The sequence below is a fragment of the Ovis canadensis genome, chromosome 3, assembly GCF_042477335.2.
Source record: "Ovis canadensis isolate MfBH-ARS-UI-01 breed Bighorn chromosome 3, ARS-UI_OviCan_v2, whole genome shotgun sequence".
NCBI classification, from domain to species: Eukaryota; Metazoa; Chordata; class Mammalia; order Artiodactyla; family Bovidae; genus Ovis; species Ovis canadensis.
Window position 1 is genome coordinate 221,271,671 of NC_091247.1, and position 27,149 is coordinate 221,298,819.

The 27,149-nt window shown below is 55.6% G+C and overlaps 1 protein-coding gene across 1 annotated transcript; it reads left to right on the top strand.

Annotated features, from left to right (window-relative positions):
• The first annotated feature begins 892 nt into the window (after window positions 1-892).
• On the top strand, window positions 893-25,405 carry LOC138436079 (TRIO and F-actin-binding protein-like). Its single transcript, XM_069581584.1, is given in 15 exon segments — window positions 893-940; window positions 942-1,073; window positions 5,940-5,996; window positions 8,669-8,737; window positions 8,862-8,951; window positions 9,342-9,451; window positions 11,075-11,600; window positions 12,238-12,348; window positions 17,919-18,066; window positions 19,798-19,900; window positions 20,700-20,859; window positions 20,939-21,052; window positions 22,005-22,091; window positions 22,893-23,056; window positions 24,705-25,405. Coding segments are annotated over 14 exon segments (1,917 nt in total). The 3' UTR covers window positions 23,055-23,056; window positions 24,705-25,405.
• Window positions 25,406-27,149: the final 1,744 nt, after the last annotated feature.

Sequence of the window (27,149 nt, forward strand, 5' to 3'; positions counted from 1 at the left end):
GGGCATTTAAATCGGAAGGCCCTATGATTCTAGAACTTACTTTGCGCTTAGATTGTGCTAAGTTGCTTGACTCTTTGTGACGCTATGAACTGTAACCTTTCAGGCTCCTCTGTTCATGGAATTCTCCAGGCAAGAATACTGGAGTGGGTTGCCATGCCCTCCTCCAGGGGATCGTCCCAACCCAGGAATGGAACCCGTGTCTCTTGTGTCTCCTGCGTTGGCAAGCGGGTTCTTTACCACTAGCGCCCACTCTTACTTGTTACGGATCCCCGCCTCTTCTTCCTGTGTGATCTTGGGCAAGTTGGCTCACCTCTCTCAGCCTTCATTTTCTCATTAGTAAAATGGAGGCAAGGACACCCCTTTGTCGGGTCTGTGGTTAAGGACGAAAGTCCATTACATAGGTAATAAGCCGGGCTGGGCGAGTGGGACATGCTGAGTTGGTAGTATTGGGTGCTTTGCCCGCGTCGTCACCAAATCGAGAGGCAGAGCCCTAATGGACCCATCGCTCCCGTCTGGCGCCTGGCGACTGGGTCGGGGGAACCGTTGCTGGGCGACGAGGGTGCCACACCCCGCAGCCCCCACCCCGCACTCCCGCGCAGCGGCCGGACGGAGTCACCTGCACGCTGGGCCCTTCCTTCCTCCCAGCGCGCCCCCGGGGCCTGAGCCCGGCCCGCCTTCCGCTCTCTCCGCCCCCTCCGCTCCCTCCGCCCCCATCAGCCCCGCCGGGGACCGCCCCCGCTCGCCCGTCCCGTCGCAAGAGGCCCCGCCTCCGGGCCTCTCCCGCCCTCCCATTGGCCCGCCCGCGGCCCCCGCCGCTGTTTGTCCCGGCTACCCCGCCGCCCATTGGCCATTCCGGATCCTCCCAGGAAGTTTGAAAAAAAAAAAAAGTTTTATGGGCGGATGGAAGGGGCCGGGGCAGCGCCGGGGAAGGGAAGGGCCGGGAGGAGCGGCGGCTGGCGGCCGAGAGGGGCGGCGGCGGCGGCGGCGGGATTCCCGCTCCGCTGAGCCCGGCCCGAGATCCTTTTCCACCTTCCTGCCTCCTGCTCTCGCCGCCCCTGGGTGCCGACATGACGGTGAGTGCTCCCCCCCCCACGCCGGGGGTGCACCCCTTCTGCACCCCCAGGCCGGGAGGAGAGCGACAGCCAGAGCCGGAGCCGCGCCGCTCCCCTCTGGGCAACCCCCTCCTCACTTCCCCGAGGCGCGAAGAGGTCTCGGCCGGAAGAAGGGTGACCCCGGCTGCACGGGCCCGCTGTCCTGCCTCACCTTCTCCCGGCCTCACCTTTCCGAGCCAGGAGCCTGGGCAACCCCCACCTAGAGAAGATGGGAACTCTCGCTCTCAGGCACCACCCCCTAACTTTTGCGGGTCCAATCTTGGGCAGATTCGGGGTGGCCCTTTCCCTTTCTCTTCTCCAGCTCCCCTCAGTGAAAACCTGATCTGATTCCCCCAAGTTGCGCCAGGTCCTTAAGGGTCTCCCAGGGTTCTGGGTGGCGGGAGGAGCGGAGATGGGCCTGGCCTGGGTCTGGGTCTCGCTGGTGCGGGTCTGGGAAGCCTGTCCGCCCTTGTGGGCGCTGGACGCAGGTTGGCTGGGTGAAAAGGGGCCTCTGGAGCCCATCCTGGGACTTCTGAAGTAGCAGGATACCGTGCTTCCTGGACTTGCCACTTCGCAGTGGCTCTGGGACCTTGGGTGGGGCAGGCCAGCGATTGGGAGTGAGGAATACGGTGGCAGGGATTTGTCTTTCTCTTGGGGATGAGCCATACCCAACCTCTATCAGTACTTGTACCTTAATTATCATATTGCGTCTCTTAGCTGAGTTCACCAATAGCCCCGTTCCGCAGTGTAATAAACTGAGGCTTGGGGAGGGGCGTCAGTGAGTTGCCAGAGGTTACCCTGAGTGTAAGGGAAGGAGTAGCCCTTTTCCAGGTCATTCTGGCCCCTTGACTGTGATGTTCTGGAAGGGAGGGCAGGACTGCTTTTGGTTTCTGGCAGGCGCCTTAGGGAGTCTCTGACAGCCTGGTGAGGAGAGTTGGGGGGAGTTGAGCAGCGTGGGTGTGTGCAGGGCCCCTGCCTCCTAAGTGCGATGACCTGCTCACTGCCTGGACTTCCTCAGCCTCTGCACATCCTGCCACCTCTCTACTGGCCCTTCCTGTTGTCAGCAGCCTCCCCTCCCCTGTCAGGGAGTAGAGAGGGATGTGGGGGGAGGAGCTGAGTCAGTGTCTTCCACCCCACCCCCCCATCCCCGCCTTAGGCTAGTGGAGAATGGTTGCATTGCCTACGGGGTGCCTGCCAGGCCCTGAAACTGGGTGCTGTCACATTACCAGCTTGATCCCTGCAGGTTGATGGTAACTCCGGGTCTAACTGATGAGGACTCTGATGAGTTCACACTGTAGGTAGTGAACTTATGTGCCCTGGGTGACACGGCCGGCCCTGGCTGAGCCAGAATGTGTAACTTGGTCTGTCCCAGTTTTGTCTCAGGATCAGATAAATGTACATAGTTGCCTTTCCTGGGGAAGCACATGCTGAACTTGGGTAAGGCTGCCAGAAGCAACATGTGGGGGCCCGTCCCTGCTGGTGGGAAGAGGCTCCCTGAGGGAAATGACCTCCTGGGACTATAGGACTTTGTCAAATGGAGAGGGATGGGAGGGAAGGTGGGGGTACAGTGTGGACCAAGGCTGGTGGCCGTATTTGGGGAATGAAATGGCGAAAACATAGAAAAAAGGACTTGGGAAGGAGGGCCTTAGAGGCCAGGAAGAGCAGCTTGGGCTTGTTCAGGGGCACTGGGGAGCCATGAAAGGTTATGGAGCAGAGAGGAGGTTCGTAATGACCTTTGACAGTGTTTACCAGATTCACCCTGGCTGCTCTCAGACCTGAGCCCATTCCAGGCTGGTGTCCTGCCCATTGCTTCTTCACATCCTCTTCCTCTCTCGTGGCCCCATCTCCCTGACTTCGACCTCAGAAATCTGAACGAGCAAGTGGCAAAGGTGCTATGAACGTGTAAATGCTTAGAGGCTTCAGGAAGCTGGGCCTGGAGTCAGGCTCTGCTCCACCTCCTTTTGCCTTAGCCGGGTGCAGCCTTGCCCCTGGAGCTTCATCCCCAGCCGCTGCCTGGCATCAAATTATATACCTGCTCACTTGTTTATTGTCTCCAGAGTTCCACCAGGGCAGAGGCTGCATCTCTTGTTCACCACTGATTTCCTGGTGTAGAACAGGGCCTGGTTCAAAAAAATAAGAGAGAGATGAAAGAAGGGAAGAAAGAAATTTGTATGAATGTCCCCTGAGTCCTGAGATCTTGGAGAGGGGTGAACAGCGTGTGTCCCTGATGGAGTTGCTTCTGGTCTAGTCTGTGAGGGATAAGTGAGTGGCTTCAGGATGATCACAGATGCCACAGAAGCCCTGGGAAGTCTGGTGTGGTGTGTACTAGGAAAGGCGCCTCAGAGGTGGCAATGAATCCAGGTCTCAAGGCATGAGAAGGGGTTTGCCAGGTGAAGGAGCTGGAGGAGGCCTTGTATTTCAAGCAGAGGACATAGGTGTGTGTGGAGGGCCCCAGTCCTGGTGTGCTGGGGATCAGAGGGGAAGTGTGATGACATAAAACATGGGGCCCCCTAAGCAGGGGTGAGCCCAGGCTGAGGCTTTTGTTCTGTCCTGAGGCAGCCGGACCTTGTTCTGAAGCCGTCCCTGAGGGTTTGAGGCGGGCCTGTGACACTAGGCCTTTTGGAGTGGGTCCCCTGCCAGAGCGTGCATACAGGGGTCTGTGTCCGTGGTCCAGGCTGGCTTGAGGCAGAGTTGACCTGTGGTCAAAGGAGGGAGGGCTGCTGTAAGGTCCTATTAGTGTTCCGGAAGGAAAAAAAGGGGAAAGGGAGCTTTCTGCAGGTGGAGGGAAGGTATCTGGGGCTGAGGAGCTATGTGTGAAGTTACAAGAGGCAGAGAGTTAGGTTTTCTGACCTTTTGACCTTGGGGGCTTCCCAGGTAACTGCAGGACCCCCCCCGCCAGCAGGTTTAAAAACTCATACTGGTGGCCTTCTCACCCCAAGGTCACCATGCCATCTCATGCCTGATGGTGTGTGTGTGGTATGTGGGTACCAGTATCTCTGTGTGTAGCCCATTCAGTTCTCTCATGGAACTTGGGGGAGGGCAGGAACCCCCCCCCCCCACAATCATTTGCCACATCAAACATCCAGGCTTAGGGAGGGGATGTGACTTAGGAAGGTCACTCTGCTTCCCAGGCAGCCCTCGGGGTCCCAACCTATCATTCCTGCCCTTCCTCAGCCCCTGGAAGCCCATGCCTCTCCCAGCCCCAGCTTGGCTGTCTTGATTAGCTGGGTGGTCAGCTGGTTCTTCCCGAGGAGCTCTCCCCAGGTCTGCACAGTGGTGCCAGCTCTGTGGTCCATCCTAAAAAGCCTGGCTCCTCAGCTGCCAGGAGGTGGGGTGGGAACATCCCCCAAAGCACAGGAATTTAGATCAGGGAGGTAGAGGAGGGTGGATATTTAATCAGCAGGTTTCCCCTGGGGTCACAGCATGCCAGGCCCTCATGTCATGGAAGGCCCCTGTCTGCACATGGACGCAGATGACTTGGTGGCCCTGAGCATGGCTATTGGTCTTCAGTCTGAGCTTGGAACCACCCTGGGTAGCTTCTGGCCCACGTGGGGAACAGGGCGGGGAAGAAAAGAAAGCAGACAGGGCGTACACGCCTGGGGTTTCCCAGGTCTGAGCAGAGCCCATGTCCCTTCCGTCAGACAGGTCTGCGGGGAGGGGCATGATGCAGGGGTTGGGCCGCCAGCCTGCTGAAATCCAGGGGACCCAAGGCCATGGCTGGGGATGGCTCAGGAGGTCCAGGCTGCTGGCTCAAGCCCCTCTCAGGCCTCTTCCTCCACCGGAGGAAGAGGAGAATGGGGCTTCCTTGGAGGAAGGCAGGTCAGGGCAGGTGGCCAGGTCAGGTGGCTCCAGTTTCCAGGTTTCCAACCGTTGTCACCGTCCACCCCACTGAGCCATGCCACCCGCTCCCTCCACGCAACCAGACACCTTGGCCTGGTGGAGCTGTGATGCAGGTGCTGATAGGTGGGCTCAGAGCCATGGCAACAGGTGGCAGCCTCCTCCCTGCCGGCCAGCTTGGCCCACCAGCGAGCAGGAGCTGAGATGGCAGGGGGACCGGGACTTAGACGAGAGAGAGAGGTCTCCCCAGCAGGCCAGGAGGGTCTGAGGATTGGCCTGGCCAGAGAAAATGCCCAGATGAGTAGTTTTGTCCTCTAGGGGCTAGGCGAGGGGGACCTAGCTCCAGGTCCCTATGGAACATGCTACAGCTGGGAGCACCCAGACCCCAGGGCCGTGTCCCCCTGGGCAGCACTCGGCAGGTAGGACTTGCCAGAACTGAGGTACCCTCTCTCTAGCCCTTCCAAGAGCTGGGGGGGGGCAGGGGGGTCTCAGACCACACCCTGGGCCTGGCTCCATCTTTCAGGGTCTCCAGGAGACGAGGAAGGGCAGGACTGGTTGGACCATGGGAGGGTTAGTGGGTTGGGGGTGGGTAAGATCATTAGGGCATTATCTGCCTGGGCCTCAGGGAGAGGAACTGGACAGTTCGCTCAGCCCTGCTGTCTGGCCTGTCCTCTGAGCTCTGTAAGGGTTCCTTGTTTCAGGCAGAGTTTTCTCCCCGCTCTCTCTCCCTCTCCTCCACACTCAGGTGAGGAAGCAGGCTGGCGGGAGGGGAGCTCGGAGGTCTGTGGTGGACGGCCAGTCACCCAGCCCACCTCTCAGAGGTTGCCGGATGTTCAGGAAAGGGACCAAGGCTGCTTCAGTGGCTGGGAGCCTGCCTGGATTTAGGGGGTTATCTGGGTCCTCAACCCTCCTCCCTGGCTTCCCAGGACTCTTATAGGACTTAGAGCAGGTAGGATGAGCGCCTTTGGTTCTCGCTGGGCCTGACTCACCTGCAACCCCCTCTCCCCATAGCCCGATCTGCTAAACTTCAAGAAGGGATGGATGTCTATCTTGGATGAGCCTGGAGAGGTAGGAGGGCTGCGGTGGGGTGGGGTGAGGTGCGGGGTAGGGGGTGGGAAGTGGGGTTGCTGCAGGGCCCTGTAGGGTCCTGGGGGCTGCCCAGGTGGCTGAGCAGCTTCCCTGGCCTGTCCAGCCATTTAGAGACCCTGGCTTCTGGGTGGAGGGGTTAGAGGGTGAGGGCCGGAGTGGGAACCCTGAGGGGGATGTTTCTTGTCCTGCTGGAAAGAAGGCCTTGGGCTGTGAGGTGGGAGGCCAGAGGCTGCTAGTCATCTCAGCTTTGTGAAGCAGCCTGCAGTATGTAAAGGTCACCAGGATGGCAGCCTCTTGGCCCTTCATGCCCTGCACCCCATTCTGTCTCCTCACTAAGAGCCCCTCGGCCCTCCCACCTCTTGATGACCATGGCTGGGTATCTGAGGGTCTGGAATGGAAGGGTTCGCAGAGATCATCCAGCCTGAGATGTATACAGATTCCCAAAGGCTCGGCCATGCAGCAGCTCCCCCCAACCCTGGGTCGGGGGCTCAGAGGACATTCCTTGAAGTCTCACCAACCAGGGGCCCCATTGAGTGAGTCACAGCTTCTTCCAGCCTCAGTGGCCTCATCTGTGAAATGGGCATGCTGGGTAGTGAGAATTCTTTCCAGGCTGGATAACAGAGTCACAGAGGTCAAGCACATAAGATGTTCCACAGAGCCCCCAGTGCCCGCTTGGGCCTCAGCTAATCGCCCTTCCCTTTCTCTACAGTGTGCATCCTTAGAGCCAGAAGGGACAGTAGCTTTTCACCATTCTACCCTTTTGGCTGCCAGGCTGGAGGTGGAGCTGGCCTCCTGCCCACCCGGCCTGGGAGGGGATGTCTCCCTGCCCGGGTCCTGCATGCGCCCGCAGCTTGGGTCTGCATGCAGCCCGCATGCCATGGAGGGCTTGGAGCCAAAGGGAATCTCATTGTATTCCCTACCCACATGTTTTATTCCCTCTAGCCCACAACCTTCTGAACCCGCTGCCTGCTTGCCAGCCCCCTGGTGGCTGGGCTCCAGGCTCACACAACAAGGCCGGGCATCCCGCCAGTGACCCTTCCCAGCCTCCCCACCCAGGGTCTCTGGAGGGCAGAGATTATGAGCCCCACCCAGAACTGGCCATTACTCATTCTCTTTCACAGGGTTTTGGAATGTCCGAGCTGGAAGGGCCCTGGGAGTTCAGCCAGCCCAACCCCTTGGTGCACAGACAGGAGACAGGCCCACAAGAGCTTTGATCTCTTCCAGGCCCAGCAGCACCTTGGGCAAACCCAGGCCTAGAACTTGGGGTGCCTGAGGCCCACAGAGTTCCAGCCAGCTGCCATCCCAGGCAGTCGTAGACCAAGCCTGGAAGGGCCTAAGAGATCTTTTGGCCCTGAACCCCTGCCCCACTTTACAGAGAAACAGTTGTCCTGTATAGCAGCTCGGGTCACTCAGAAGAGCAGCGTGGTTCTAAGAGGGCCAGTCTCTCAGAATAGTCCCCAGCGTCCTGGCGCCTGACCACACGCCAGGTGCCATGAGAGACATTTCGGGGAGGGTTAGGAATTTCTGACCTCACCAGGAGGCTTAGGGACTACTCAGCCCTACTTTACAAGTCAGAAAACTGAAGCTCAGAGAGGTTGAGACACTTGACTAAAGACACGCAGCTAGCAAGGGATAAAATAGTTGTTACCCTGGTATCTTGGATGCTAAAGTCCTATTTCTCATGGGAGGCTAGTGTGGAAAGAAGTAGAAAGTATCCTGGCATATCCTTGAAAACTTAACCATCTTCTTGAGGAAAGAAAACCAAGTACTTGAAGTATTAACAATCAGAGCTTGGTGATGCGGGGGAGCTGCGGAGGACCTGGGCTGACCCTGGCAATGGGTGGATCTTGACTGGCATTCCAGTGAGTGGCCAGAAGCCTGGACGTGAGCTGAGCTTGGCACTTTCATATCAGGCTGTTCTGATGCCCCCACCCCTCTCCTATGTGTCCTGCCAACCTAACCCCATCTGCAGCAGAGAGAAGCATTGCAGAAAGGTACCCACATCATAAATGTACAGATAATGCATTCTCATAGCGGCACATATATGTAACCAGCACCTAGGTCAAGAAACAGAATATGACCAGCTCTCAGACACTTCTCCTTGGGCCCCCTTCTGGTCCTGCTCTCTGGGAGACTTGTCCTCGGCTGTTGGGGTGATCGATCCAGGAGTAGCATATGGAAGAAGACTTTTGAAGTCCTGGCCCCTGGCTTGCTAGGCAAATGGCCTTACACAGGTCACAATCCCTTCCTGGACTGCACTGGGCAGGATTTGCATATAGGAGCCTTGATGATCTTGGCCGAAAGGATCAGGAGGCCTATGGAATTATCAACAAATCAGGGAAGGGCTCTCAGAAAGAAAGGGAGGGTGTGGTTAGTGAGAAGGCAACCCATTTCACAGATGCTGCTCCCGAGGCTCAGAGAGGGAATGGAGGGGCTAACTACAGATGTGGATTTTGTGACTCTGCACTGTCCTCTGACCCCTGCCCCTCAGCCCAGCTGGTGAGGGTGCCAGGCACCTGCTGCAAGCAGAACAGTTGACCTGGCAGCACCCAAGATGCCTGTGGAATGATGCGCGCGTGCACACACACACACACACACACACACTCATTCCATGCCCCCGACCCTTACCCACCGCCATCTCTCCTTCGCAGTGGAAGAAGCACTGGTTTGTGCTGACCGACTCAAGCCTCAAGTACTACCGGGATTCCACAGCTGAGGAGGTGAGACAATGAAGTGGGAGGGCTCCTTCCCCCATCAGGTTCCAGGGGACCCCTGGTTGGGGGTCAGGGGGTTCAGGGAGAGATCACTGGAGTCCATGGACCATCATGAGCCCTCCTGCTGCAGGCAGATGAGCTGGATGGCGAGATCGACCTGCGCTCCTGCACGGACGTCACCGAGTACGCAGTGCAGCGCAACTATGGCTTCCAGATCCACGTGAGCCTGCGGGCAGTTGGGGGTGGTATCCCTGGAGGGCCCCCCAGAGGAGGTGTAGGGGTGGAGTGTGGCTCACCAGACTGGCTCCCATCACTCATTTCCCCAGAGACCTTTTCCTCAGAGCCAGTGGGAAGCTCTGCTGCCGACACTGAGCTTGTCTGGGGCAATCCCAGGCATCACTGGCAAGCCGATTCGAATGTTGGAGAGACTGTGGAGGGGACGGGGCTCTTCCGAGGCGAGGAGGGGAGGGTGTTCATCCTTTGCTCACCTCCAGACTCAAGACCTGAGATACCAGCCCCTGGGAGGGAAGGGTACCTCCCTGGGGCCCAGAGTGGGGAGGGAGCAAGGAAGCTGACCAGGTGGTAACCTACCTGTGGGGTGGACTTGCAGACCAAAGACGCTGTCTATACCTTGTCGGCCATGACCTCGGGCATCCGGAGGAACTGGATCGAGGCTCTGAGGAAGACTGTGCGTCCCACCTCAGCCCCAGATGTCACCAAGTATGTGCTGGGCTGGACCGGGGCCTTTGGGGAGGCGCTTACCATCCCCCCCGCCCTGCATCCTGAGTGGGTAGCCAGTGCTCACCTGAGGGCCCTGGGCCTCAGTTTCTCTGCCAGCAAAATAGGGAGGGGGAGGGGGCAGTGGGTATCTGTGGCACTCATCCAGAAATACCCTGAGGTTTGGAGGTTGACTCTCATCTCACCCTGAAAGGGTGGTAAGAGGCCTCATTTCTTTGGAGAAGTGCCGCTGAGTCCAGGGGCCTGTGAGGTGGCTGATTGTCTGTGTGCCTAGGGGGCTGTGTCTGAGCCTGTGTCAGGGAGAGGGGATGGCTGCTTAGTCTGGGTGGGGACTCACTCCCTGTGGAGGTCGCTGTGGGGAGAGGGGCGGGAGGGTTCAGTGACCTGGTGGTAGAGCCCCCACACAGGATAAACCCCAGATGTGGGACTTGCCTGGCAGTCCAGTGGTTAGGACTCTGTGCTTCCACTGCAGGGGGCCATGGGTTCTATCCCTGGTGAGGGAGCTAAAAATCTCCCATGCCACGCAGCACGGCCCAAAAGTAAATAAAAATAAATTTAAGTAAGCATCTTTTTAAACAAACAAACAAAAAGCCCAGGTGCCTGTGGGGGTCAAAACTCTGGCTGTTGGGCAACAGAAACTGAAGCGTGGTATTGAGGGGGCACGGAGTGTGTGTCCGCCTGCCCGGCCGCACCCTGGCTGGCAACCTTAGGCCAGTTGCTGTCTAGACTGAGTTTCCTATTCCTCACCTGTCACACCAGGTGTAGTGTGAGGTATGCACAGAGGCGCTTTATAAGCTTTTGCCCACTGTGCAGCTGGGCTATGATTTACTGTATGGGCTTCGCTGCTGTAGCAAAGAAACCCCAACCACAGGTTCATGCAAGGGAGAGGTTTATACTGCAGCCCAGACCTGGTGGGGCCGCTATGCAGCCCTTAGCCCCGAGCCTTGCCTCTGGGCCAGAACACTGCTCACATTCTCACGGGTCCAGGCCAGGAGCCAGGCCAGGGCACGCCTGGTCCTTTGAAGGGTGCTGCTTCTCACTGGCACTGGGCAGAGAAGTCACATGGCCACCTGTAGCGGCAAGGGACACTTTAGTTTCTGGCCAGGTGACCACGTACCCAGTGTTGCTATGGAAGAAGAGGGGAGCTGACGGTTGTTATGTGTCTCCACAGTTTGTGCCTGTGCAGCCAGAGGCCACTGTTCACCTCACCTGCAGTGACCCTGGCATCTCCCCTATTCCACTGTGAGCCTCTTGAACCCAGGGCCTTGTCTCCCAGCACTCCCTTCACACTAATGCTGCCACCACCATTCCTTCCTGGTTGCTTGGAACACATTCACTCATCTAGTCTTCACGTCTCTCCTGTAAGAGGCATCGACCCATATTACAGATGAGATGACTGAGGCTTAGAGAGGGCGGCCAGGTTCCCTAGAAGCGGCGGAGCTGGGATGATTCCCAGGATCTGTTAATGATGGAGCAGTTGTTCTCACCTGCTTCCTCCACTGGGGTCTGTCCCCAGGCCCTGACGCACGGGTCACACTCCAGAAGTGCTTGCTTTGGGACCGAACAGGCCAGGTCCCACCTGACGTGGCTCTGCTGGCCCCCTAGGCTCTCGGACTGCAACAAGGAGAACACGCTGCACAGCTACGGCACCCCAAAGGGCTCCCTGAAGGCAGGGGAGCAGCGGGTGGGCTCTGAGGTCATCAGCCGGGGCGGCCCCCGGAAGGCAGACGGGCAGCGGCAGTCACTGGACTACGTGGAGCTCTCCCCGCTGACTCAGGGCTCCCCGCAGCGGGCCCGCACGCTGGCCCGCGCCCTCGACCGCCCGGCCAAGCAGGAGGAGCTGGAGCGGGACCTGGCCCAACGCTCTGAGGAGCGACGCAAGTGGTTCGAGGCCACGGACAGCCGGGCCACAGAGACACCGGCAGGCGAGGGTCCGCGCCGGGTCCTGGGCGCCCCCCTGACCGAGGACCAGCAGAGCCGGCTCAGCGAGGAGATTGAGAAGAAGTGGCAGGAGCTGGAGAAGCTGCCCCTTCGGGAGAACAAGCGGGTGCCTCTTACCGCCCTGCTCAACCAAGGCCGCGGGGAGCGCCGGGGGGCCCCGAGCGACAGCCACGAGGCGCTGGAGAAGGAGGTAGGCGGGCACGGCTGCCCTCTGGAAGCCGCCTCACCCCACCAGCGCCCTTAACATCCCTGCACTCATGCTAAAGCATTAGTTCTTGCATACCTACAGTGATTGGGGAGCTCACCCCCGAGCCACTGACACTTCAGCTGCCTTGTAAACTGGAGGCTTCCTTCCTGGACCTTGGAGATCTTTTGTTTTTGTTTTCCCCATCTTTATTCTATCCTCAGCAATCCCAGAGAAGGGAAGGGGGAAGAGAAGGGAGCAACCATTTATTGAACACCTTTTGCATACCGAGCCTTGTACGAGGCCCTCCTTACACTGGTTCATGCAGTCCTCACCTGGTCACATGGCAGCTTCATGGTCCCATAGGGTGTACCGCCTCACTGTTTCACTGATGGGAAACTGAAGCTCCAAGAAGTTTCCTCCCACCTATATAATAGGTAAATATCTGTGACCGTGGTGTTCTGCTCCCAGCCCTATTGAGCCTTCTTCTCGGCTAGCGCTCTCCTGGGTCCCTGACTTGGCCATCCAGGAAGTATCTGGAACATCCCCCTTGCTTGTGTGTCCACACCAGGGCCACTTCATCCCGCCAGCTCCATTCCCCCTTCAAGACCCTCACTGACCTTGCCTCCCCCCATCCCCGTAGGTCCAGTCCCTTCGTGCCCAGCTGGAGGCATGGCGTCTCCAAGGGGAGGCTCCTCAGGGTGCACCCAAGTCCCAGGAGGACGGCCACATACCCCCCGGCTACATCTCACAGGTAAGGCCGTGGAGCTGTTGTGTTGGGGGGTGGGGACAGGTTTCCGGTTGCCATGTTTTGAGAAAACAGCTGATATTCTGGGAGCCCTTCCTGTACCAGAGCGGAACCCGGGTGAGGCCTTTGGTGTGCACCATCTCACTTGATCTCCCCAGAGGGTGGACGTGAGGACTGTGCCCATTTTGCAGACAAGGCCACTGAGCCATGAGAGGGTATGTGACTTGCCTGAGGTCAACCGGCCTGCAGATGTCAGAGGTGGGATTTGAACTTGGGTCCAGCTGACTGCAGAGCCCATGCGTGAGCCCCCATGTGACCTTCTGTACTTAGACTCCCTTTCTCTGTACTGCTCTGGGGAAGAGGGGCCTGATGGAGCATGGGACCCCCAGTGGGCAGGCTCCTGGGAAAGTGAAAATCGCTCAGTTATGTCTGACTCTTTGCAACCCGCTGGACTATACAGTCCATGGAATTCTCTAGGCCAGAATACTTTAGTGGGTAGCCATTCCCTTCTCCAGGGGATCTTCCCAACCCAGGGATCGAACCCAGGTCTTCCACATTGCAGGCGGATTCTTTACCAGCTGAGCCACCAGGGAAGGCTAGGCCCCTGGGAATCGCTCCCTAAACACTGGGAAATCCTGCCAGGCGGAGGCCCCGCGCAAGGTGGTCTGCAGGACATGGGTGCCTCCAGTGGCCCTCGGGTGACGCACGGCCTGCCTGGGACAGCGACTCTCAGCAAGGGTTGATTTTGTTCCCCTGGGGACATTTTGGCCGTGTCCAGAGACACTTTTGATTGTCATGTCTGGGACAACTAGTTCTCCAGAAAAAATACGTGTGCATGTACACACTGACACACTTATATATGTTTATTGTAAATTTTACTGATATAGAGCATGTTTAGTGTGCAACTTACGAATAAAAAAATACGTCATGCTTCTATTGTGAATTCTATATTGCAAATTGATTTTTCTCAGAGTACTTTTGTCGATTTCTCCAAATGCTCGTATCCACAGCAAACTGACAAATGAGCGTCGTTCTAACATGAATGTTGGTTGGCATTTTTGTGCGTGTGAATGAGTAAGACAGCCAGATATATGCCTAAACTTTACTTGGTCAATGTCATGAGCAACTTCTTTGCTGAACTGAAGGATACTTTACTGTTGAGACTATTTGTAAATATTCTTTTAAGGACATTTCTTAGGTTTTTGTTCTGTGTACAATGTGGCAGTCAGAGCTAGCATACATTTTGAAGTTTAATCTGTACTGTGAGCGTTAATAGCTTTTTCTCATCGTTTGGTTAAGTCTGGACAATGAACAAAACAGTAAATCAAGCTCTGATTTGTAATGTTTACCAGTTTCCATGGTGTAAATATTCCTGCAATGGCTGATGTCCCTGAACAGAGTTGGGAAACTGTGTGCCGACCATCATGTGGCATTTCCACCCTGCAGACACAGGACATGTAAATAACCTCAGAGCATAGCTAATAATAAAATGCAGTGAGATAATTAGGAGGTAATGAATCTTGCGTATCAGCTTTGTTTTTTTAACACTTCTTTGTTTTTGGCTGCGTTGGGTGTTAGCTGCTGCTTTCAGTCTCTTCATTGCTGTGTGCCAGCTTCTCTCTTGTTGGAACGCACAGCTTAGCTGTCCCTCAGCATGTAGGATCTTAGTTCCTCTACCAGGGACCAAACCCGTGTTCCCTGCATTGGAAGGCAGATTCCCTGGACTGCCAAGGAAGTCCCTCAGCCTTGTTTTACCTAATTATAAGTTTATATAATTTCTAATAACAGCTATGCTAAATAGCTGCACCACAGAATTCCTAAAAATTTGACAATTGCTGTTCCCCAGCTAGCACACCCTTGCCTGAAGCAAAAAAAAAAAAAAGACGGCTGGGGTCCCAGGCTTTGGGCAGGGAGGCCTTCTAGAGGTTCCGAGGGAGCAGGAGTTGGGGCTGAGGTAGGAGGTGGGGGGCTGCTAAGTGTTTATCAAGGAGACTCCCACTGCCAAGCTGAGAAGCTTAGATCACAACCCACACACCTAAGGAGGTTTGGGGTCTGGGACGCGACATCAGGAAGGTGGGGTTAGTGTGCAGAGTCTGGGAGAGGTTGCAGCCATCACTAGCACCCGAGCTAGGACGATGCTGAAGGAGAGGGGAGCGAAGAGGTGGGAGGGGAGCTTCAGGCTGGCCCACTGCCTCGAGGAGGCAGAGAGGAGCTGGCCGGGAGCTGGGGCCGCCATGCAAGGCCAGGGGCCATCTGGGGCTGAGTGGTTCTGGAACATTCAGCTAAAGGGAGACCAGGGCTGAGGGGAGTTGGCAGTGTATTGTGGAGGGTGAGCTTGGGGATCACGTGGGGAGGGGGAAAGGGAGGGCCCAATTATTGTCAGGGCTCCCTGGAGGCCAGAGGAAGGTGGGGCATCTCTAGATAGGGTGGGGGCCAGCACCACCACCTGAGGCCTCCGGGGACCTCAGAGATGCCTCCCCTACCCACTCCAGAGGGCTTCAGACTGAGCTTGGTGGACCCCTTGGACACCCCAGAGGCTGCCTTTTTTGGGTGGATGAGGTCCATCCACAGTTGTTGGTCCCGGAGCAGCACTGTCTTTGACTATTAGAACCTGCATTAGTTTCCCTTTGCAGGAAGGTTTCTGTCACTAAAATGAAGTTGGAAAAGCAGTGCTCTGACTTCTCAGGGTACAGACGGGGAAACGGAGACCCAGAGAGGAGGCGAGTCCTCCAAGCTGGCAGCAGACCTGTGTCTGCAGTCCTGGCTTCCTGGTCTCCAGGCGCCCGCTGGGCTCCCCAAGGCTGTCAGCGTTTCATCCTGTTAGATTGGGATGGACAGGGGTAGCAGGTGGAATGGGGGGTGAGAAGGGCATAATGGGGAAACAGCCCAAGACAGGGTAGGGGAGGATACTGGAAAAGAGGAGCTGAACCATCTGTGTCCCCTCAGGCCCCAGGGGAGGCAGCTGGAAAGTCAATGGACCCTAGTGAGGTGACAGCGGGGTAGGGATTCCCAAGCCTGATATCTCAGGCCGAGGGGATGCCCCGCTTCCAGCTTGTGGGGTTTGCCACCGCAGGACAGCAGCCAGGGAACCTGGGGCTTCAGTGCCTACTGCTGTAGGGGCCACGGGCGCTTCTTTACCTACTTTGATCCACGTCAGTTGTGGCAGCCAACACACTTGGGCCCTCAGAAAGGCAGGTCAGAGGGAGCAGTGCCTGGCCTTCTAGGAGCCCCTCCTCGTGGGCTAGTGCCCACCTCCTGACATCAGCCTCTGGACGCCCTATTGGCTGCCAGGTCTGCCGGCCTGATGTGGCTCTTTAAGAACAGCAGTCCCATCTCCTGTAAGGCTCCTGTCTCTACAGGTGTGTGATCTCTACAATGGATGCTGACTTAGCTCAGGGAGCCTTGCGAGTTGGTCTCATGGGGTCTGTTTTACAGATGAGGAGATTGAGGCTGAGAGAGGCGAATGGGCTTGTTCAGGTTCACTCCGTGGTACAGCCAGGACTAGGACCCAGTCTGTGGAACTCCCAAGGCCATGTTCTATTCCACCTGAGGGGACACACAGAGGACAGGCACAGAGGCTCAGTGAGACAGGTGTCCCCTGCCCACAGTTTGGAACACCTGGATCCCAGAGACCTGGCCCATGCAGCCCCCCAGATGTGGCTGCTGGTGAGGTGGGGGTCATCCTCTGTCCCCAGCTGTGAGGTACCCTGTGCCTTGGGGGAGGACTCAGCCTCTTATCTGCATTGGGTCTCTTATCTGTGCCCCCCATTTCTCCCTTGGCTCTTCCCCTTCCCTGTTGAATGATCTTAACCATATATTAATCATGTAAGAAATTTGTTTACATTTTCAAAAATAATTTCAAACCAAAGGTTAGAAACAAATGTGTGAACTCTCCTTCCCCTGCCTGCTCCCACCCCCAGGGGTTACCTTGGTTACCTTGGTTACCTGTATAGTTTTCTGTTGCAGCTGTGATGAATTGCCAGAAACACAAGTAACACACATTAATCATGTCAGTTCTGTAGAAGTCTGACGTGGGTCTCCCCAGGCTATTAATAAAATCCAGGCATCCATGGGATCTCGTTCCTTTCCGTAGGCTCCGGGGAGGCTCCGTCTCCTCACCTTTTCTAGCGTCCATCAGTCGCCTGCATTCCTTGGCTCATGGCCCCTTCCATCATCTTCAGAACTCATGCGGGAGAGTCCTGTCCTTCTCACTTCCCACTGGGCTCCTGCGTTAGTCCCCTCTCCCTCTCCCTGCTCTCCTGCCTCCTCTTCCACATCCAAGGACCCTGTGATTGCTTTCGGCCCAGAGGATAATCCAGGATAATCTCCCTATTTTAAGGTCAGCTGATTAGCAATCTCTAGTCTCCTGGGCTGTATAAGGTAACACATTTGCTGGTTCTCGGAGTAGGGCGTGGACATCTTTGGAGGGTCATCCACTCTACTTTCCAGGGTAGCCTTCTATACCTTTCTCTGTGTCATTATGCACAGGTACTCAGACCTACAGCTCTTAAGCGTTTTTGGTCCGTGAATGGGGTCACATCACGTGTATCATCAGAAACCAGCTTTCATGACCTAACTTTTGAGACACCTTTCCACAGCAGTCTGCGTGGGCAGCTCTGTCTTTTAACAGCTGCCCGGATCCTTTGTAAAGTGCAATCCCATAACTTATTTAAGGGCTTCCGTGTTAGGTACTTAGCTTGTTTCCAGTTTTTGTCTGTTACCAACTTGGCCACAGGCAATACCCTTGTCTAAGAGTCTTTGTACATGTGTGACTTTCTGTGGGGTCATTCCTAGGAGTGGACCTGCCAGGTTAAAGGGTCATTAAAATTTGATGACACCACCCAACTGTCCTCCACACACCCAGTTGCAGCTGACTCTCCCAGCAGTGGGTATTATCAGTCATTTAAAAACTTGCCGGTCTTGTCTACACAGCCCCATTTTGTGCTAAGTCATCAATTTCAGTTTGCTTACTCAGCATCTGCCACAAGTCAGGCCTGGTCTAGACCCCAGGGACTCTGAGCTGTATCAGATCTTTGTTTGGGGGTTGGGGGGGCGGAATTTATAATCTGGCAGAAGCAGAGCCTTTAAAAACAGGGGGGAGGCTCACCAGAGTCAGAGCTTGGAGGATATTTAAGCCAGGCTGCAGGCCAAGTGGATTACCCGGGAAGAGAAAGTTGTAAAAGAAAGTTCCAGGCAGTGGGAATAACATGAGCTAAAGCTCAGAGGTGTGAACATGCCATGAGCTGTTTTGTTTTGTTTCTTTTTTAAGTAGCTATAATGTTCCTTGGTTGGGGAGGGCTTAGGCTGAGACCATCAGGGTTGGCAGACACTGGAGCAGGGACTTGCTCTGTGGAATGGGAAGCCCAGAAGGGTTTGAAGCAGAATGACAGGCTGGGGATTGTGGCTGGCAGGGAGCAGGGGCAGATACAGGCTGATGATGCCAGGGTCTTGAGGGGGAGGTGGTGAGGCCTGGACCAGGGCAGGCCTGCCCCTGAGGCTTCTTGCCTCAGGCTGGGAAAGGGGCACTACCTGGGCCATGGGGGCAGCCCCGTGACAGCCTGGCCTCCCACCTGCAGGAGGCGTGTGAGCGCAGCCTGGCAGAGATGGAGTCTTCGCACCAGCAGGTGATGCAGGAGCTACAGCGGCACCACGAGCGGGAGCTGCAGCGGCTGCAGCAGGAGAAGGAGTGGCTTCTGGCTGAGGAGACGGCGGCCACGGCCTCGGGTGAGGATCCCGGGCAGGAGCGGCATAGCAGGGCCCGGCCCCATGAGCCTCCAAGCTGTGGCTCCTCTTGGCTGCAGGTCTTCAAATAAGAGATGAGGGTCTGGTGCCAAACTTGGGGTGAGGAGTCAGGAGCCCCTAGATATGGCATCTAACCCTGCTTGCAAAGGGGAAACTAAGGCAGTAATTGATTTCCCCCTACACACAGACCATGAGTTAGGGTTAGAGTCTTTTCCCTCAAGGGCCTGTGGCTACTGAGAGGTCCACCTCAAGCCACATACACACACACACTGAGCTGCAGTGTGTATTTGTCTTCCACAGCCAAAAATCCGTGCCATGTGCTGGGGAGAGACTGGTCAGCCACAGACCCTGCTCTTGTATGAGTGCCGCCTCACTGGGCCAGTGGGCTGGACCCAGGGGAGAGCAAGGAAAGGTGTCGGCATTTAACCAAACCCTGTTACACACATGAGCAACCTTAGTCCTTGCAGTGCCCCAGGGAGTGAACCCATTTCACAGATGAGGAAACTGGGGCTCAGAAGTTAGCAACTTATCCCAGATGACATAGCTTGGAGGTATCAGAAGATGGAGCTGGAGCACAGAGCACTCTGACTACAAAGCCATGCTCTAAACCCTTCCCTCTGCTCTTCCAAGTCAGAAACAGGTATACCCAAGATTCTGGCCAGCTCTCCCTCTCTGTCCCCTGCAGACCTGCTGTGTGTGTCTGGCACATCCTAGACACTTCCATGGGCTTTGCAGAATAATAGAAATGATGAAAGAGGTCATGTGATTTGGAACTTGCCACCTACAAGTGTTCAAGCACTCAAACTGAGGGCCCCTCGTCCCAAACCCTGGGGTCAGTGTGTTTTGCATTTTAGGAAGATAACCCAGGATATCCTCCCCCAGCAGAGTCTGGGTTTCACTTTGAAATCTAGCACTAAGATTTTGCAGTGAAATTTCTGTGTTGCTCTTAAGTGGGATAATAATGACCGGAAATAGCCTTGGGTCTGTTCAGGTTGGGGATTGCACCGAAAAAGTTATGAAACACTTTCAGTGTTCAGAGCTTTTGGATTTTGGAATTATGGATAAGACTATGAATGAGGACTTGTTTAATCCTCACAACAACACTGTGTGAGTGTGGAGAGAGACTCAGTCCTTGGGGGCTTGCAGACTGAAAATAAACCAGTGGGGGCCAGTGTCTGAGTACTGCCTCTGTGCCAGACATTGTTCTGTTCTGATGCTCTACGCACATCTCCCAGTGACCCATGAGGAAAGGTTTTTTGTTATCCTTGTTTTCCAGATAAGGATTCAAGGCACAGAGGCTTTAGGTCCCTTGCACAAAGTCACACAAATTTGTACCGGCCACAGAGCCAGTGTTCTTGACTACTAGGCCGGGCCAGGCAGATGGACCTTGTTGAAGAATCTTCTAGGCTCTGCAGGGAGGACTGTATGTAGTCTTATACAGAAATCATGAATAACAAGAGGTACTGGCGGTCAGACACTGAAGTATCTCCCCTGTAGAGTCCTTCAGACAGGTTCTGTCATCTTCCTGTGGTAGACAGGCTCAGAGAGGTTGAGCAGCTTACCCAGGGCCACTCAGTCCATGACACAGCCCAGCCCAGCACTCTTTGCTTACCACTCTCTGCTCCTGTCTCCATGCGGAGTCCCAGAGGAAGTGGAACTCGTTGCCCCTGACCCTTCCCCAATCTCCCTTCTACCTCTCTGCCCTGCTTCCAGCCATTGAAGCCATGAAGAAAGCCTACCAGGAGGAGCTGAGCCGGGAGCTGAACAAGACACGGACTCTCCAGCAGGGTCCAGACGGCCTCCGGAAGCAGCACCAGTAAGAGGGCGATGGGGCCTTGCAGCCTGGGGGCAGGGCCTCCCTCTGAGCCAGGGGGCCCAGCCGTCCACTCTGCTGGTTATGAGTGAGGGACCTGTGCTGAGACCCCTGGGCAGGGGACCATGTCAGTTTGCCCCGAGCTGAGATTCCTGTTCCAGTCATGTGGCATAGGGAACAGAAGCGGTAGGACCCCCCACACCAATGTGCACAACTGTTCTCAGGCCCCTTCTTGTCTATCCAGTCCCAGTCTCCACCCTCTCTTCCCCTCTTTAGTGTCCCCTGGAGCTGGGCTTAGGGTCTTCCCTGGTGGGTCAGATAGTAAAGAATCTGCCCGCAATGCTGGAGACCCATGTTCAGTTCTTGGGTCAGGAAGATCCCCCTGGGGGAGGGCATGGCAACCCACTCCAGTATTCTTGCCTGGAGAATCCCATGGACAGAGGAGCCCTGTGGCTACAGTCCATGGGGTCACAAGAGTCGCACACGACTGAGTGACTAATGTGCACACGCAGAGTGGGGCTACAGTAGAAGCCGGTAGGTGTCCTTCCCTGTCAGAGCACAGCTCTGGAATGCTGGGGCTACGGAGGCGTTAAGAGATGGGCTTCTCCAGCCCACCCCCCTCACAGAGGAGGTGCCTGCAACCCAGAGAGGCTGATATACCAGTTCACAGCCCGGCAGTGGGCCGAAGGCAAAACCAGGGCAAGAATCAGGAGTCCTGAGCTGCTTCAAGTCTGCATGACCTGACCCGGCTTGGCCAAGGGCCAGAGAACCCGGGCCATCCTCCCTGCCTCTACCCTGGCAGGTCAGACGTGGAGGCGCTGAAGCGGGAGCTGCAGGTGCTATCAGAGCAGTACTCGCAGAAGTGCCTGGAGATCGGGGCCCTGACGCGGCAGGCTGAGGAGCGCGAACACACACTGCGGCGCTGCCAACAGGAGGGCCAGGAGCTGCTGCGCCACAACCAGGTGGGCCTTAGCCCCCTGGGGGGGCCGGGGCGTGGGCATCCTGCCCCGCCCCCCACTGACCATCCTCCACCCCTCCCAGGAGCTGCACACCCGCCTGTCCGAGGAGATTGACCGGCTGCGCAGTTTCATCGCCTCTCAGGGGACAGGCAACGGCTGTGGTCGCAGCAGCGAGCGGAGCTCCTGTGAGCTGGAGGTGCGCCCACACCCCCCCACCCTGTGCCAGGCCTCCTAGCTGGGGCGTGGGGCCTGGGCCTGGGGAGGGTACCTGGACAGGCTGGGTCTGCCCTGCAGTGGGGAGGGGACAGGGCAGCTCGGAAGGAGGCCTACTGTGCACCCAGCACTCCTGGGCGAGCTGGGTGAAAGCTCTCCACCTGAGTCCTACCACCTACCTGCTGTGTGACCGTGGCAAGTCACCTCACCTTTCTGAGTCCTAGTGGCTCATCTGTAAAATGGAGCTAGCCCCTCCCTTACTGAGAGAAGCCGAAATGAGAAAATGTATATGTGATCCCAGGATCACCCTCGTCTTTGGTTGTGTTTAACAAAAATCTGTACACAGCTTTACTCTCTGCCTGGCATTTCTATAAGCCCTTATATCTGCTAAATCATTGAAGCTTCTAGCAGTTTTATGAAAAAGATGCTGTTGCTCTCCCCATTTTACAGTTGAGGAAACTGAGACACAGGAAGGTCAAGTACCTTGCCCAGGGTCACATGGCTTGTCATTGTGGGAGCTGAGATTTGAACCAGGCAGCCTGGCTCCAGAGCCTTAAGCTTTTAAGTCTCCCTCACCCTGGCTGAACCTGTCTCTTTCTCGGTCAGGTCAAAATAGGGGTTAATGAGGAAGCCCAGCAGTAGGGCCATACTGTGGCTTCTTTTCATGATCTTTGCCCTCAAGTTGAGGGCCTGGTGCTGTTTGTGACCACAGCAGGGATGACCATAAGATATCCACTCGCATGGTATAGATGGGCTGAGAGAGCAAGGAGAAGTCAGAGAGGCCTTCCTGGAGGAGTCTTCCCCCAGGGACCCTGGTGTAGGTTAGGAGCTGCCTTCTAGGGGCCCAAAGCAGAGAGAAGTCAGGCTTTGGGGTGTGGTGGGCCAGGGTAGCTCTGGACTCTGGCTGCAGGTCAGCCTGGAACCTGTGACCTCAGGTGCTGCTGCGAGTGAAGGAGAATGAGCTGCTGTATCTGAAGAAGGAGGTGCAGTGCCTCCGAGATGAGCTCCAGATGATGCAGAAGGTGAGTCCTGGCCTGCTGAGGTGGGGTGCCAGAGGGGTGGGGAGCCCCTGGATCCAGCTGTGCCCTCATCCTGTGCCTGTTCTGTGCCGGCCGCTCCTGGCCTCATCAGGCCCTCCCTGTGCCTCCTCCATGTAGGGGTCAGTATTCCCATTTACAGACAAAGAAACTGAGGCTAAGAAAGGGTAAGTGATTTGCTCCTGGCCACCCTTGTTTTTATTGGGTTGGCCCAAAAGTTCTTTTGGGTTTTCCCATAACATCTTGCGGAAGGGACCCGAACGAACTTTTTGGCCAACCCAGTATTTAATCAGGAAATATTTATTGAATACCTACTATGTGCTCGGCACTATACTGGGTGCTGGGTAACTCGCTGTGGGCCAGACCAAAATCCCTGTCCTTCCAGTGTGGAGTATGCATTCCCAGAAACCTGTGTTTCTGGGAGCTAGGGGGCTGAGATTTGGGGCCCAATCTGACTCACCCTTGGTGCCGTGTCCATGTGTCTTTGACAACCCTTTGTGTGTTGGTGGTTCTGGGAGACTCCTGGAAGGGGCCTAAGCCCTAGGCCAGGCTGACCTGCCCTCCCAGCCACTCACTTGCATGTGTGGCCTCGGACAGAAGCTTCACCACCCTGACTCTTGGCTCTCATCTGAAATGGGATGAAAATGATGCTGAAACCGAGTGGGGGAGCCTTCTGGGGAGGCCACCTAGAGGGAGAAAACCAACCTGGGGGCTTGGAGGGGCCTGGCTGTTTGTGCCGGCAGGAGGGAGGGCTCCCTGCCCTTACAGTGCCTCCCCGGTCCCCAGGACAAGCGCTTCACCTCGGGAAAGTACCAGGACGTGTACGTGGAGCTGAACCACATCAAGACGCGGTCGGAGCGGGAGATTGAGCAGCTGAAAGAGCACCTGCGCCTCGCCATGGCTGCCCTGCAGGAGAAGGAGGCTGTGCGCAATAGCCTGGCCGAGTAGAGGTGGGCCCCGCAGGGTGGGCACCGCAGGGCGGGCAGGGGGAGGCCATCACGGGCGCCGGGCCTGGAGGTGTGACCTCAAGGCTCACCTGCACCTGAAAGCCTGCACCGCCCTTGGAGCCAGGGCACTTCCTCCTCCCAGCCTCCATTTCCCTGTCTGGATTGGGGGACAGTGATGCTGGCAACTCAGGGCCGTCCCAGGGATACATCAGACTCGCCCAGAGGCTGCTATGTTAGCTGAAGCGCGTTTCCTTCAGAGGTGGGCCAGCCAGTTCAAGTCTGTGATTATCGGCCCTGTCCCCGCCATGTGACAGTGGAAGCTTCTTAACACAGAGCCACAGCTGCAGCCCTGCACCGTCCACGCCCCTCCTCAGGGCTGGCAGTGCCCTAACTGATCCGCCTGGGCTTGGGTGGCAGATCCGGTGTGGGTGTGCCTACCTCCTCATCAGACCCAGCAGCACAGCTTGCTAGTGTGTGTGCTAATCGCCCACAGGTTCCTTCCTCTGAGCTTCACACCCCAGACATCACTGGAGGCCGTGTTCTGTCCCACTCAGTCTCACAGTCATCCTTTAGCAGGGTCTGAGACTTTTCTTTTTTTGGTTGCATTGGGTCTTAGTTATAGCATGTCAGATCTAGTTCCCTGACCAGGGATTGAACCCAGGCTCCCTCCATTGGGAGCACAGACTCTTAGCCACTGGACCACCTGGGAGATCCCTCTGAGCTATTTTTATGATGCTTTTCCTCCTGCCCTATCTACCTGGAGCTTCCTCTTTCTAACACGACCTTGGGGACTTCCTAAGGCACTCAGGAGAGGCCACCTTGCAGGCCAGGCATGGGGAGAGGCCCAGAGGAGCAGGTCTGGCCCAGCCTTTGGGGTCGAGAGGCTTTAGAAGGACCTGCTGGTCACACTTCCCTGGCCTTAGCCAGATTCCCTTGCTCTGTTTATTAAATTGAAGTGTAGTTGATTTACAGTGTTTACAGTGTTACAATTTACAATGTTGTTTTAGTTTCTGGTGTATAGCAGAGTGACGCAGTTATATATACTGGGTTGGCCAAAAAATTTGCATTTTTCTATAAAGTGTTATGGAACAAACTTTTTGGCCAACCCAATAGAAATACAGATACATTCTTTTTCAGAATTTTTTTCATTATATTTTAAGACATTGAATATAGTTTCCTGTGCTATACAGTAGGACTTTATTATTTACCTATTTTATATATAGTAGTTTATATCTGCTAATCCCAAACTCCTAGTTTATTCCTCCCCCACCCCCATTTTCCACTTTGGTAACCATAAGTTTGTTTTCTGTGTCTGTGAGTCTGTTTCTGTTTTGTAAATAAATTCCTTTGTATCTCTTTTAGATTCCACATACAAGTGATATCATATGATATTTGTCTTTCTCTATCTGACTTATTCCACTTAGTGTGATAATCTGTAGGCACATCCATGTTGCTGCAAATGGCATTATTTCATTCTTTTTTATGGCTGAATAATATTCCATTGTATTAATATATGTATACTTTATCCATTCACCTGTCGATGGACACTTAGGTTGCCTCCATGTCTTGGCTGTTGTAAATAGTGCTGCTGAGAACTTTGGGGTGCATGTTTTTTTTCTAATTAGCAGATTCCCCCACTCTTGTCTTCTAGGTCCTCGTGGTCCAGCCCGCTGCAGCCCCCCCAGTCCAAGGGGACCAATTGCCTTCCTTCCCTGCTGGACGGACGTCAGAAGCCAAGCTTTCTTCCCACCCTCTGTGGGCTCACACCCACGTGCACTCACACCCACCACACACATGCACACACACACATACACACACACATACACATGTACACTTTCTGCGTATCTGAGCGCGCCCCTAGCACTGGGTCTTACCTTGCACCTTCTTCAGGATTTTATATGTGAAGAGATTTTTATATAGATTTTTTTTTCCTTTTTTTTTCCCCAAAAACACTTTATACTTTTTAAAGAGCAATTCCTGGTGGCACATGCCTCCAGCACCAGCCCCCACTCTGTCCCCAGCCACCTGCTTGGGCTTCTGGGCCTGTCTCCCCGTCTGGGGTCTAGCAGAGGCCTGGCAGTAGCTGTGGCAGGGTGGACTCGGTAGGAGAGGCAGGGAGCCGGCCACCCTCTTCCTACCCTACCTCCCACTAACTACTTCCTGCCCTGGGGGGGACCTACTCCTGGGACTCTGGACAGAGGGACAGATGGACAGAGGGAGCCGGCAGCTGTCCCCACAGCCCTGCCCCCTCCTCTGAGGGGGTGCTGGGCATGGATCTGTGGGAGCTGCCCCATGCAGGCATTTCTCTCCTGCTCCGTGAGCCTTCTTAACTTAATAAAATGTTTTGGCAGCTCTGGTGTCCTGGATGGCCTACACAGGGTGGGTGGCAGAGGTTGGGGGTTCTTTTTTTTTTTTAATTAGAGGATAATTACTTTACAATATCGTGATGGTTTCTGCCATATATCATCATGAATCAGCCATAGGTACATGGGGATATATAGGTATATCTATCCTATATGTAGTCCGCCAGACTCCTCCATCCATGGGATTCTGTAGGCAAGAATACTGGAGTGGGTTGCCATGCCCTCCTCCTGGGGATCTTCTTGATCCAGGTATTGAACCCTTTGTCTCTTACATCTGCATTGGCAGGCAGGTTCTTTACTACTAGCACTATCTGGGAAACCCACGTAGGTGTATATATATATATATATATATATATAGAGAGAGAGAGAGAGAGAAAGGCATCCCATATGTCCCCTCCCTCTTGAACCCCACTCCCACCTTCCTCCCCATCTGGTCCCTCTAGGTTGTCCCAGAGCACCACCTTAGGTTCCCTGCATCATACAGAACACTGTCTCTAAGGTCGGGGTTTCTTAGAGTGGCTTCACCATCCATGCCCTCCAGCACTCCACCCTTTCTGGAGGAGTAGCATGTGGGCTTCTGAGGGTGGGGTTGAGGATCTGGTTTCTCCACCAGACTTTGCAGCTCCATATGGGGTTTGCAGGCCAGCAGGAGCAGCTGTGATACCTGGGAGCTTGTGAGAAACCCCAAATCCAGGCTCCGCCCTGACCTCCTGAGTCAAAATCTGCACTTTAACATGCCCCCCACGCCCCGCCCAGGGATCAGGGGCATCTCACTTTGAGAAGCCCTGAGTGGGTGCTGGGCCAGCCTTGGAGGAAGGACCAGGACCTGAGGCTTTGCCCATGACTGACCTTGGTCAAGCCATGCCCCTCTCTAAGCCTTAATTTGATTCTCCATCAAATGGGTATCTTTCAACCCCAGTCCCATGTTGACGCTGTGCCCAGAGGTTTTGTCCAGCCTGGCAGGCTTAGGGGCAGGGAAGTAGAAGCAGTCACCCCAGGCCACTACGCTGGGGGCCTCATCTTTGTTGGCTGTTGTGTTGATCGTGGATGGCCCCACCTGGGGCTGGGAAGAGGCCCCCTTTCTGTGATGCCGTCGGTCCAGCCTGGGCTGTCCAATTTGCAGGGCTGTGGCGAAGGTGATGAGACAAGCCAGCCTCACCCCCTGTAGCTATTCCCATCAGCCCTTGGGGCACCTCTGTGCTGAGCACTGGGTGTGTAGAGTTGAACAAGAACTGGCCCTGCCCCCAACCGAGGCCACAAAAACAGGTCCCATAGGGTTGGGTTCTAGAAGGCTGTGGGAACCCAGGGGAGACCCCCAGCCCACAGGTGGAAGAGGGTTTTTGGGGTGGCTTTGGAATATGACTTTTCTAGATGGAAAAATGGGTCCATGGAGTCACAAGAGTCAGACTCAACTGAGCGACTGAAAAGATGAAAAAATCAGGAAGGCTTTCCAATTCCAAGGGGAAAACATGAGCAAATGCCCTGTGAACCTCCCTAGTGTGTTCAGGGAGCAAGCTTGTGGGGTGTGAGGGAAATGTGTCCCATTCCCTTGTAGTGATGGGTTTAGGAATGGGCATGGGATACAGTTCCAGCCAATGAGATGGCCCAGGAAAGTCTTGATTGGGGTGGAGGGATGGAGCAGATCATCCTCAGAGGTCTTCCTTACTCTTAGGAGCACAAGGAAGGGAGGCCTCTCTCTCCTGACCTTCGGACAGTGCTGGGTGAAGTCCCCA